At 50.4% G+C, this 12,314-nt stretch overlaps 1 protein-coding gene across 3 annotated transcripts in view; it reads right to left on the bottom strand.

The window, feature by feature from the left end:
- The window catches only part of LOC140489166 (protein FAM227A-like), a 136,146-nt gene that overhangs the window by 98,297 nt on the left and 25,535 nt on the right, over window positions 1-12,314 (bottom strand). For all 3 annotated transcript variants that reach the window (XM_072588405.1, XM_072588406.1, XM_072588404.1), the window contains exons 6-8: window positions 6,189-6,332; window positions 4,225-4,323; window positions 854-958 (exon numbers count right to left, since the gene is read on the bottom strand). In XM_072588405.1, coding sequence (XP_072444506.1) covers window positions 854-958; window positions 4,225-4,323; window positions 6,189-6,332 — 348 coding nt within the window. The remainder of the gene's footprint in view (window positions 1-853; window positions 959-4,224; window positions 4,324-6,188; window positions 6,333-12,314) is intronic.

Below are 12,314 nucleotides of genomic sequence, written 5' to 3'. Positions count from 1 at the left end.
AGAAAACACTGACAGGAGGAACGTACAGAGAAGGAACAAGACTAGGCCACCAGGCCCTTCAAGGCTGCTCTGCCCTTCACTAAAACCATGGCTGATCTGGCTCCAATCTCAACACCACATTTTTATGTCTCCCCAAGAATCTGCCATCCTTGTTGTCTATCGTCCTCTACCTGAAAAATATTTAAAGATTCTGCCTTTTAAGGAAGGAAATTCTAAAAATTCATGACCGTCAGAGAAATATTGCTTCCTCATATCTGTTTTACACAGGTGCAACCTTATTTTTAAACTATGACCTCTAGGTTTGGACTAGGATTGTCTTTGCGAGCAATATGTCTGGGCGGTCAGACTGGGGTCAACAGGTGTGAGATGCGTCTGGACAGTCAGACTGGGATTGGTGTGAGCAATATGTCTACACAGTCAGACTGGGATTTATGTGTGTGTGATGGGTTGTCACTGTCAGGGTGTGGCAGGACTGCATGAGAACCACCAATTTCATATCTGGCAGCAATGAGATCAGTAAGGTGTGATTCCCTAGCAGGCAATGGAGATGATTCTATGGGGGATGTGGGAGCTGTCCCTTACACAAAGGAGATGGATGGGCAGGGTGGAGGGAGACTGTTCAAAATTAATGCCCTGATTAAGAATTAGAAATGATTTAAGTTTGTGAGGGGTACCAAGTGGATAGCCATGGCAGACTGTATGCATGTGGCAGTGTTTGTGACGACTGTAGACAGGAGGTGGCAGCAGGAGCCTGTTACTCTTAGTGATATCAATACCGTGCACTTACTGGGTAAATGTGCAATATTTGTGACCCGTTAAGAAACTGCATGTCAAATTATTTCTAATCACTAACCTGAAGAAATCGGTCTCCATAGTAATAGTTCTGACAGTTCATGATCAGCTGAACATAATTTTTTGAAATTCGATCAAACAGTTGACCTTGTACACTGTAATCGGTCTGGAAACAAAATCACACGATGAGTAGCAATTCCATAAACATTAACAACTTGCGTCACAGATCCCTGACTGTTACTCACTATTCTCAGTGAGAAACCCTGTTACTCACTATTCTCAGTGAGAAACCCTGTTACTCACTATTCTCAGTGAGAAACCCTGTTACTCACTATTCTCAGTGAGAAACCCTGTTACTCACTATTCTCAGTGAGAAACCCTGACTGTTACTCACTATTCTCAGTGAGAAACCCTGTTACTCACTATTCTCAGTGAGAAACCCTGACTGTTACTCACTATTCTCAGTGAGAAACCCTGTTACTCACTATTCTCAGTGAGAAACCCTGACTGTTACTCACTATTCTCAGTGAGAAACCCTGTTACTCACTATTCTCAGTGAGAAACCCTGACTGTTACTCACTATTCTCAGTGAGAGATACTGACTTGTGATCACTATTCTCAATGTAGTCAGGCTTCCTGCTGCACTGTTGTTGAACAGCACTGTGCTCACCTCTCCTGCACCTTTGGATAGCAGTAATGCTGCCATTTAGTAGAGGTGATGCTGCCAGACCCATTCTAAGGGAGACTGGGAGTCAATGTTGTCTCTTCTCCCCTAAAGCTAAAGTGTGGGTATTGTAGTGTAGTAGATATGTTACTGTGATCCAGATAACCTTCTTCAGGCCCTCAAAGATGCCGACATAGTCAACACCGAGAAGCAGAAAGGATCCACCTACTGAGGAATAAATCTCTCAGTCACAGGAAAGATTCCTGAACTGCGTACTGGACAATATCATACAGAAGATGACATCCCAGGATCACGGTGTTGTTTAAGGTTGAACCTACGACACTGTTAAAGAGTTTGTAGCGAGACAACTAAAACAAAAAGTTTAGCGAGCAACTCCAGGATCCATGTCTCAGAAAGATTTTGATCATGCGAGTTGACCTGGTCTATAGCACTTGGTCTTGAAGATAGGATGTCTGCACAAGTTTGTTACAATTCTACACCTCTTCCATGACTGCATGGGTGGACATATTTGTGCCTGTGGTGATGTGTCCGATGTCTTTGTGATAACTGACCATGTAAAACAAGGACATCTCATGGGTCCCCTACTCAGCAATCTCGTCTTTTCTGCAAAGCTTAAAGAAGGCACCGGAAGTTCAGCTGCAAGCACCAACACTCAACCCCATTCATGGAAACTTCAATCCGTCCAGACTGCGGCCCTCTAGCAGTGTTACTGAGGTAGTAACGAGATGGCTTCCATGTGCAAATGACTGTCGTGTTGCCTACGACAAGGAAGATGTCCACAGAGTGGCAAACAAATTCTTGAGTTTTACTAAAACCTTTGGTCTACAGCTTGGCACTTCAAAGACTGAGGTTATGTTTCAGCCAGAACCAGGCATAGCGTTCGGGACACCAAACAAAACCATTGGTGACACCATTCTCAAACTGAAGGAAAGTTCAAAGCTTTGTGATGTTTGCGGTCGGAATGCCATGTTCTCCTCTTTATTCATTCACAGGATGTGGTCATTGCTAACTCTTTCAACATTCATTGTCCATCCCTAATTTCCAACCACATTACCCCCTGTGGGTTTAGAGTCACCCGTACACCTGACTAGGTAAGGATGTAGAGCTCAGTAGTGAATCAGATGGGTTTGTGTGACCAACAATTTTATCAGCATAATGCTAACTTTCAATTCCTGGTTGTTTACATTCCACCATCTGCCATGCTGAGATTCAAACCCATGTCTCCCATGTTCTTTGACTAGGGTTCTGAGTTACTAGTTCAATGACATTACCACTACACTACCACTGTCCCTTAGGATATTGGTGAAGACCTCTATACACAGAGTCAGGAAGTAAGTTCTGTCTATTGCTGGCCCTAGGATTGTGTCTGAAAGCAGCAGGACATCAAGCGAAAGACTATGAACAAACTCTACCTGGCCAATGTCCTTGCCGCTCTGCTGTCAGGCACAGAATCCTGGGTCTGTTGCAGTGCTGCATCTGAAACACTCCACCAAAGACACTCATGATCCATCATGAGAGTCTGATGGCAGAAGGAAAACACTAACTACCTCATCCTCCAACAGCACGGAGGACCACCTTCGAAACATTCAACTTGACAGGCAGAGCATGTCTCCCATGTGGATGAGTACACAATCCTCAAGAGGGATCTGGGATCTATGCTGAACTGTCTCCAGACAAACAATATCAAGGTAGCCATTTGCTGGGGGAGACAAAGACCCTTACAAATGTCGATATTGCAGACCTTGGGAGAACACTGCAGTTGGCACACACTTGAGCAAAGAGGAGTCTACCATGGAAGAAATCAGATCAAATCTCACTGTCATTTGAGAAGTCGAGATCAGCTTTAAAAGAAAATTCTGTTTTGATACAAGTGACCATGAAGCTGCTGAATTCTCATAAAATACAATTGACTCACTCAATCCTTTCCGATTATTTATAACTGAGACAAGGAGGAAGTTCTTCATTCAGAGGGTGGTGGATCTTTGGAATCTCTCCCTCTAAGAGCTGTGGGGGCTCAGTCATTGACTATATTCCACACCAAGATCCACACATTTTGCCCTGTCAAGAGAAATGAGGAGTGTGGGAAAGTGGAGATGAGGTAGAAGGTATTGAATGGGGCAGTAGGATTGAGGGGCCGAATGGCCTGCTCCTGCTCCTGTGGCTGACAGACAATGAGGGACTTTGATCACTGGAGCATAGGAGGTTGAGTGGTGACCTTACAGAAGATCATAAAACCACGAGGGGAAGAGATAGGGTTCATGGCAAGTGTCTTTTCCTTTGGATGGAGGAATTTCAAGACTGGGAGCACATTTTTAAGGTGATAGGAGAGAGATTTAAAAAAGACATGGGGCAATTCATTTTTAAAGAGAGTGGTTTGTGAGTGGAATGAACTTCCTGAGGAAGTGGTTGATGCCACATAGTTATAATGTTTAAAAGATATTTGGATAAGTACATGAATAGGAAACGTTTGGAAGGATAAGGGCCAGAAGCAGGCAGGTGGGACTGGTTTAGTTTGGGATTATGTTCGGCATGGACTGGTTGGGCCGAAGGGTCTGGTTCCGTGCTGTGTGACTCTGTGATGCTATTGATCAGAGGGCTGAGTGTTGGTCTATTGTTCACAGCCTCACATTGCTGTACATATCCACTCAGCCGCTGGGGAAGGTACACACCCACAAATACAGGTAGACTTTGAAAGCAGTTTGCAGGCCTACACTAGAATCATCAATTCCAGCCAATACAACCCTCACCTGATACAACAGTAGGAAGAGCCACCAAAAGGTATCCAGGAGCAGGTCCTGTACCAGAGTGGAGTGGAGTAACTGCTGGTACACAGTCAGGTAACCAGTCTGCAATCAAAAAGAAATGAGAGACCATTACCCTCCCACTTCTGAGGAAGGGTCACCACACCTGAAATGTTAACTCTGATTTCTCTTCACAGATGCTTGTCCAGCAACTTTTGTTTTTGATTCTGTGTATGATTAGCCAGAGAGTGAAAAAACAAACATTTATTGAATGAGTGAAAAGAGCTGTAATGTGGGAAAAGAGCAATCTGACTGGAAATGGGAAATGCAGTATTCCACAGGCAACAGGATATATCCCAGCTCCAGTCCCAAGTGTGTTTCACTATCTCACCCACATCACAGACCATCCTTACCCCAACCCCTCAGTGTCTCACCGACACCACAGACTGTCCTCACCTCAACCCCTCACTCATTCACCAACACCACAGACCATCCTCAGCCCAACCCCTCACTCACTCACCCCAACCACAGACCATCCTCAGCCCAACCCCTCACTCACTCACCCCAACCACAGACCATCATCACCCCAACCCCTCACTCACTCACCGACACCACAGACTGTCCTCACCTCAACCCCTCACTCACTCACCCCAACCACAGACCATCATCACCCCAACCCCTCACTCACTCACCGACACCACAGACTGTCCTCACCTCAACCCCTCACTCACTCACCCACACCACAGACCATCCTCACCCCAACCCCTCAGTGTCTCACCGACACCACAGACCATCATCACCCCAACCCCTCACTCACTCACCCATATCACAGACCATCATCACCCCAACCCCTCACTCACTCACCCACACCACAGACCAACATCACCCCAACCCCTCACTCTCTCACCAACACCACAGACCATCCTCAGCCCAACCCCTCACTCACTCACCCACACCACAGACCGTCCTCACCCCAACCCCTCACTCACTCACCCACACCACAGACCAACATCACCCCAACCCCTCACTCACTCACCCACATCACAAACCATCCTCACCCCAACCCCTCACTCACTCACCCACACCACAGACCAACATCACCCCAACCCCTCACTCACTCACCCACATCACAGACCATCCTCACCCCAACCCCTCACTCACTCACCCCAACCACAGACCATCCTCACCCCAACCCCTCACTCACTCACCCATATCACAGACCATCATCACCCCAACCCCTCACTCACTCACCCCAACCACAGACCATCATCACCCCAACCCCTCACTCTCTCACCAACACCACAGACCATCCTTACCCCAACCCCTCAGTGTCTCACCCACACCACAGACCATTATCACCCCAACCCCTCACTCACTCACCCACACCACAGACTGTCCTCACCCCAACCCCTCACTCTCTCACCAACACCACAGACCATCTTCACCCCAACCTCTTACCTACTCACCCAACCACCAACCATCCCCACCCCAACCCCTCAGTCTCTCACCCACACCACAGACCATCCCGCACGCGCATGTGTACACACATACACACAATAGCTCACACCCCCAGACACCTCGCCCTCAGTCTTCCCCCAGATTGCCCGCCCTCACTCTTCCCCCAGACTGCCCGCCCTCACTCTTCCCCCAGACTGCCCGCCCTCACTCTTCCCCCAGACTGCACACCCTCACTCTTCCCCCAGACTGCACACCCTCACTCTTCCCCCAGACTGCACACCCTCACTCTTCCCCCAGACTGCCTGCCCTCATTCAACACCAGACACCTCGCCCTCACTCTCCCCCAGACACCTCGCCCTCACTCTCCCCCAGACTGCCCGCCCTCACTCTCCCCCAGACTGCCCGCCCTCACTCTCCCCAGACGGCCCGCCCTCACTCTCCCCCAGATGCGCTGACGGAAGTTGCCTGGGATGCTCTGTGTTGTGAAAGCGGTCACTCTCTCACTCACTGACCTGCTTTAAGAGCTGTGACCGAGCCCTCTGCACACTCGCCAAGATCTGCTCCAGCTCAGTGTCATTGGGCAGTGGAATTGGTTTCTTCCTGCAGAACCCTGGATATTGCTGAAGCTCCACCAACTTTGGCTGGACATCGGAATGCTGCACAGCAATCCATGTGAGAGATATAAAAACAGGTCAGACTGAAAACACAGAGAGAGACCATTCTGCATGAATTGTCTCCAGGGAAGGGGGCATGACGACAAAGATATGTTTGTAAAGCTTTATGGACCCCACATCCAATCCATCATGTTAATCTTTGACTTTCAAAAAGCTATTGTCTCACAAGGCGCTCAGGTCAGACCTCAATCACCACAGATACGACGTGCGACGAGGACAGTCGGTCAGTGTTGCGGTAATGGTCAGTCAGTGTTGCGGTAATGGTCAGTCAGTGTCGTGGTAATGGTCAGTCAGTGTCATGGTAATGATCAGTCACTGTCATGGCAATGGTCGGTTAGTGTCGGGGGGATGGTTAGTCACTGTTGTAATGGTCGGTCAGTGTCGGGGGGATGGTTAGTCACTGTTGTAATGGTCGGGCAGTCACTGTTGCAGTAGTGGTCAGTCACTGTCGCGGTAATGGTTGGTCAGTGCCAGGGGGATGGTCAGTCACTGTCGCGGTAATGGTTGGTCAGTGCCAGGGGGATGGTCAGTCACTGTAGAGGTAATGGTCAGCCAGTGTCGGGGGATGATCAGTCACTGGCAAGGTAATGGTTAGTCAGTGTCACAGTCATGATCAGTCACGAGCGGTAATAGTCGATCAGTGTCGGGGCGATGGTCAGTCAGTGTCGTGGTAATGGTCAGTCACTGTCGGGTTAATGGTCAGTCAGTGTCGTGGTAATGGTCAGTCACTATCGGGTTAATGGTCAGTCAGTGTCGTGGTAATGGTCAGTCAGTGTCGGGTTAATGGCTGATCAGTGTCACGGTAATGGTCAGTCAGTGTCGGGGCGATGGTCAGTCAGTGTCGGGGCGATGGTCAGTCACTGTCATGGTAATGGTCAGTCAGTGTCGGGGCGATTGTCAGTCACTGTCGCGATAATGGTCAGCCATTGTCGGGTTAATGATCAGTCAGTATCGAGGGATGGTCAGTCACTGTCACGGTAATGGTCAGTCAGTGTCGCGGTAATGGTCAGTCAGTGTCGGGGCGATGGTCAGTCAGTGTCACGGTAATGGTCAGTCAGGGTCGGGGCGATGGTCAGTCACTGTCGTGATAATGGTCAGCCATTGTCGGGTTAATGATCAATCAGTATCGAGGGATGGTCAGTCACTGTCACGGTAATGGTCAGTCAGTGTCGGGGGGATGGTCAGTCAGTGTTGCAGTAGTGGTCAGTCACTGTCGCGGTAATGGTTGGTCAGTGCCAGGGGGATGGTCAGTCACTGTCGCGGTAATGGTTGGTCAGTGCCAGGGGGATGGTCAGTCACTGTAGAGGTAATGGTCAGCCAGTGTCGGGGGATGATCAGTCACTGGCAAGGTAATGGTTAGTCAGTGTCACAGTCATGATCAGTCACGAGCGGTAATAGTCGATCAGTGTCGGGGCGATGGTCAGTCAGTGTCGTGGTAATGGTCAGTCACTGTCGGGTTAATGGTCAGTCAGTGTCGTGGTAATGGTCAGTCAGTGTCGGGTTAATGGCTGATCAGTGTCACGGTAATGGTCAGTCAGTGTCGGGGCGATGGTCAGTCAGTGTCGGGGCGATGGTCAGTCACTGTCATGGTAATGGTCAGTCAGTGTCGGGGCGATTGTCAGTCACTGTCGCGATAATGGTCAGCCATTGTCGGGTTAATGATCAGTCAGTATCGAGGGATGGTCAGTCACTGTCACGGTAATGGTCAGTCAGTGTCGCGGTAATGGTCAGTCAGTGTCGGGGCGATGGTCAGTCAGTGTCACGGTAATGGTCAGTCAGGGTCGGGGCGATGGTCAGTCACTGTCGTGATAATGGTCAGCCATTGTCGGGTTAATGATCAATCAGTATCGAGGGATGGTCAGTCACTGTCACGGTAATGGTCAGTCAGTGTCGGGGGGATGGTCAGTCAGTGTCGGGGGGATGGTCAGTCAGTGTCGGGGGGATGGTCAGTCAGTGTCAGGTTAATGGTCAGTCAGTAACGAGGGATGGTCAGTCATTGTCACGGTAATGGTCAGTCATTGTTGGGTTAATGGTCAGTCATTGTCGGGTTAATGGTCAGTCACTGTCACGGTAATGGTCAGTCAGTGTCAGGGTGATGGTCAGTCACCGTCACGGTGATGGTCAGTCAGTATCGGGGCGATGGTCAGTCACTGTAATGGTCGGTCAGTGTCACGGTAATGGTCAGTCATTGTCGGGTTAATGGTCAGTCAGTATCGGGGGATGGTCAGTCACTGTTGGGGTAATGGTCTGTCAGTGTCGGGGCGATGGTCAGTCAGTGTTACGGTAATGGTCAGTGTTGGGGCGATGGTCAGTTACTGTTGCCGTAACGGTCGGTCAGTGTCGGGGCGATGGTCGGTTACTGTCTCATGCAATGGTCAGTCATGTCGCTGTAATGGTCATTCAGTGTCACGGTAATGGTTAGTCGTTGTTGCGGTAATGGTCAATTATTGTCGGGGCGATGGTCAGTGTCGGGTTAATGGTCAGTCAGTATCAGGGGATGGTCAGTCACTGTTGCAGAAATGGTCATTCAGTGTTGCGGTAATGGTCAGTTAGTGTCACGGTAATGATCGGTCAGTGTCACGGCAATGGTCAGTCACTGGCGGGGTAATGGTCAGTCAGTGTCGGGGCGATGGTCAGTCAGTGTCGCATTAATGGTCAGTCACTATCTGGGGATGGTCAGTCACTGTCACAATAATGGTCAGTCAGTGTCGGGGATGGTCAGTCACTTTTGTGGTAATGGTCATTCAGTGTCATGGTAATGGTCAGTCGTTGTTGCGGTAATGGTCAGTCATTGTCGGGGCGATGGTCAGTGTCAGGTTAATGGTCAGTCACTGTCGCAGAAATGGTCATTCAGTGTGGCAGTAATGGTCAGTCAAGGTCGGGGTAATGGTCAGTCAGTGTCGGGGAAATGGTCAGTCATTGTCGCGGTATTGGTCATTCAGTGTTGCGGTAATGGTCAGTTAGTGTCACGGTAATGGTCAGTCAATGTCGGGGCAATGGTCAGTCAGTGTCGCATTAATGGTCAGTCACTATCGGGGATGGTCAGTCACTATTGCAATAATGGTCAGTCAGTTTCTGGGGGATGGTCAGTCACTGTCGGGGTAATGGTTTGACAGTGTCGGGGCGATGGTCAGTCACTGTTACGGTAATGGTCGATCAGTGTTGGGGCGATGGTCATTCAGTGTCGCGTTAATGGTCAGTCATCGTCAGGGCGATGGTCAGTGTTGGGTTAATGGTCAGTCAGTATTGGGGGATGGTCAGTCACTGTCACAGTAATGGTCATTCAGTGTCGCGGTAATGTTTGGTCATTGTCGCAGTAATGGTCAGTCACTGGCGGGGTAATGGTCAGTCAGTATCGGGGGATGGTCAGTCACTGTCGCGGTAATGGCTGGTCTGTGTCGGGGCAATGGTCAGTCAGCGTCACGGTAATGGTCAGTGTCGGGGGGGATGGTCAGTCACTGTCATGATAATGGTCAGTCATTGTTGCAGTAATGGTTAGTCAGTGTCGGGGTTGGTCAGTCAGTGTCGCGGGAATGGTCAGTCAGTGTCAGGGAATGGTCAGTCCCTGTCACGGTAATGGTCAGTCAGTGTTGGGGGATGGTCAGTCAGTGTCAGGGGATGGTCAGTCACTGTCATGATAATGGTCAGTCACTGATGCGGTAATGGTCAGTCAGTGTCAGGGAATGGTCAGTCACTGTTGCAGTAACGTTTGGTCACTGTCGGGGGGATGGTCAGTCATTGTCACGGTAATGGTCAGTCAGTGTCGGGATGGTCAGTGTCGGGGGATGGTCAGTCATTGTCAGGGTAATGGTCAGTCAGTGTCGGGGGGTGGTCAGTCAGTGTCGGGGCGATGGTCAGTCAGTTTCGGAGGATCGTCAGTCAGTGTCTGGTCGATGGTCAGTCAGTGTCATGGCAATGGCCAGTCAGTGTTACGGTAATGGTCAGTCAGTGTCGGGGATATGGTCAGTCAATATTGGGGTAATGGTCAGTCAGTATCACGGTAATGGTCAGTCGGTGTCGGGGCGAGGGTCAGTCACCGTCGCGATAATGGTCGGTCAGTGTCGGTGGGATGGTCAGTCATGTCGTGGTAATGGCCGGTCAGTGTCATGGTAATGGTTGGTCAGTGTCAGGGCGATGGTCAGTCACGGTCACGGTAATGGCCGGTCAGTGTCGCGGTAATGGTCAGTCAGTGTCGGGGGAGATGGTCAGTCAGCGTCGGAGCGATGGCCAGTCAGTGTCACGATAATAGTCAGTCTGTTTCAGGGGATGGTCAGTCAGTGTCTAGTCGATGGTCAGTCACTGTCACGGTAATGGCCGGTCAGTGTCGCGGTAATGTTCGGTCAGTGTCGGGCGATGGTCAGTCACTGTTGCGGTAATGGCTGGTTAGCGGCGCGGTAACGTTCGGTCAGTGTTGGAGCTATGGTCAGTCACTGTCACGGTAATGGTCAGTCAGTGTCACGGGCAATGGTCAGTCACTGTCACGGTAATGGCTGGTCAGTGACGCGGTAATGGTCGGTCAGTGTCGGAGCGATGGTCAGTCACTGTCGCGGAATGGTCAGTCAGTGTCAGGGGATGGTCAGTCACTGTTGCAGTAATATTTGGTCACTGTTGGTGGGATGTTCAGTCAGTGTCGGGGGGATGGTCAGTCAGTGTTGGGGGGATAGTCAGTTATTGTCGGGGCGATGGTCAGTCAGTGTCGAGGCAATGGTCAGTCAGTGTCACGTTAATGGTCAGTCAGTTTCGGAGGATGGTCAGTCACTATCACGGTAATGGTCAGTCAGTGTCAGGGGATGGTCAGTCACTGTCATGATAATGGTCAGTCACTGTTGCGGTAATGGTCAGTCAGTGTCGGGATGGTCAGTCACTGTTGCAGTAACGTTTGGTCACTGTCAGGGGGATGGTCAGTCAGTGTCAGGGAATGGTCAGTCACTGTTGCAGTAACGTTTGGTCACTGTCAGGGGTATGGTCAGTCAGTGTTGGGGGATGGTCAGTCACTGTCACGGTAATGGTCAGTTAGTGTCGGGATGGTCAGTGTCAGAGGATGGTCAGTCATTGTCAGGGTAATGGTCAGTCAGTGTCGGGATGGTCAGTGTCGGGGGATGGTCAGTCATTGTCAGGGTAATAGTCAGTCAGTGTCGGGGGGGTGGTCAGTCAGTATTGGGGCGATGGTCAGTCAGTTTCGGGGGATGGTCAGTCAGTTTCGGGGGATGGTCAGTTAGTTTCGGGGGATGGTCAGTCAGTGTCTAGTCGATGGTCAGTCAGTGTCATGGTAATGGCCGGTCAGTGTTACAGTAATGGTCAGTCAGTGTCGGGGATATGGTCAGTCAATGTTGGGGTAATGGTCAGTCAGTGTCGGGGCGAGGGTCAGTTACCGTCGCGATAATGGTCGGTCAGTGTCGGTGCGATGGTCAGTCATGGTCGTGGTAATGGCCGGTCAATGTCGTGGTAATGGTCAGTCAGTGTCAGGGCGATGGTCAGTCACGGTCACGGTAATGGCCAATCAGTGTCGCAGTAATGGTCAGTCAGTGTCGGGGGAGATGGTCAGTCAGTGTCAGGGCGATGGTCAATCAGTGTCGCGTTAATGGTCAGTCAGTTTCAGGGGATGGTCAGTCAGTGTCTAGTCGATGGTCAGTCAGTGTCATGGTAATGGTCAGTCAGTGTCGGGGCGATGGTCAGTCACTGTCACGGTAATGGCTGGTCAGTGACGGAGCAATGGTCAGTAACTGTCGCAGTAATGGTCAGTCAGTGTCAGGGGCAATGGTCAGTCAGCATCGCAGTAATGGTCAGTCAGTGTCAGGCGTAATGGTCAGTCAGCGTTGTGGTAATGGTCAGTCATTGTCGGGGTAATGGTCAGTCAGTGTTGAGGCAATGGTCGGTCAGTGTCGGGGCGATGGTCAGTCAGTGTCACGTTAATGGTCAGCCACTGTCGGGGGAATGGCCAGTCACTGTCATGGTAATGGTCGG

This window comes from Chiloscyllium punctatum, chromosome 18 (genome assembly GCF_047496795.1).
Source record: "Chiloscyllium punctatum isolate Juve2018m chromosome 18, sChiPun1.3, whole genome shotgun sequence".
Taxonomy (NCBI): Eukaryota; Metazoa; Chordata; class Chondrichthyes; order Orectolobiformes; family Hemiscylliidae; genus Chiloscyllium; species Chiloscyllium punctatum.
This window is presented reverse-complemented; position numbering and strand designations above follow the sequence as displayed.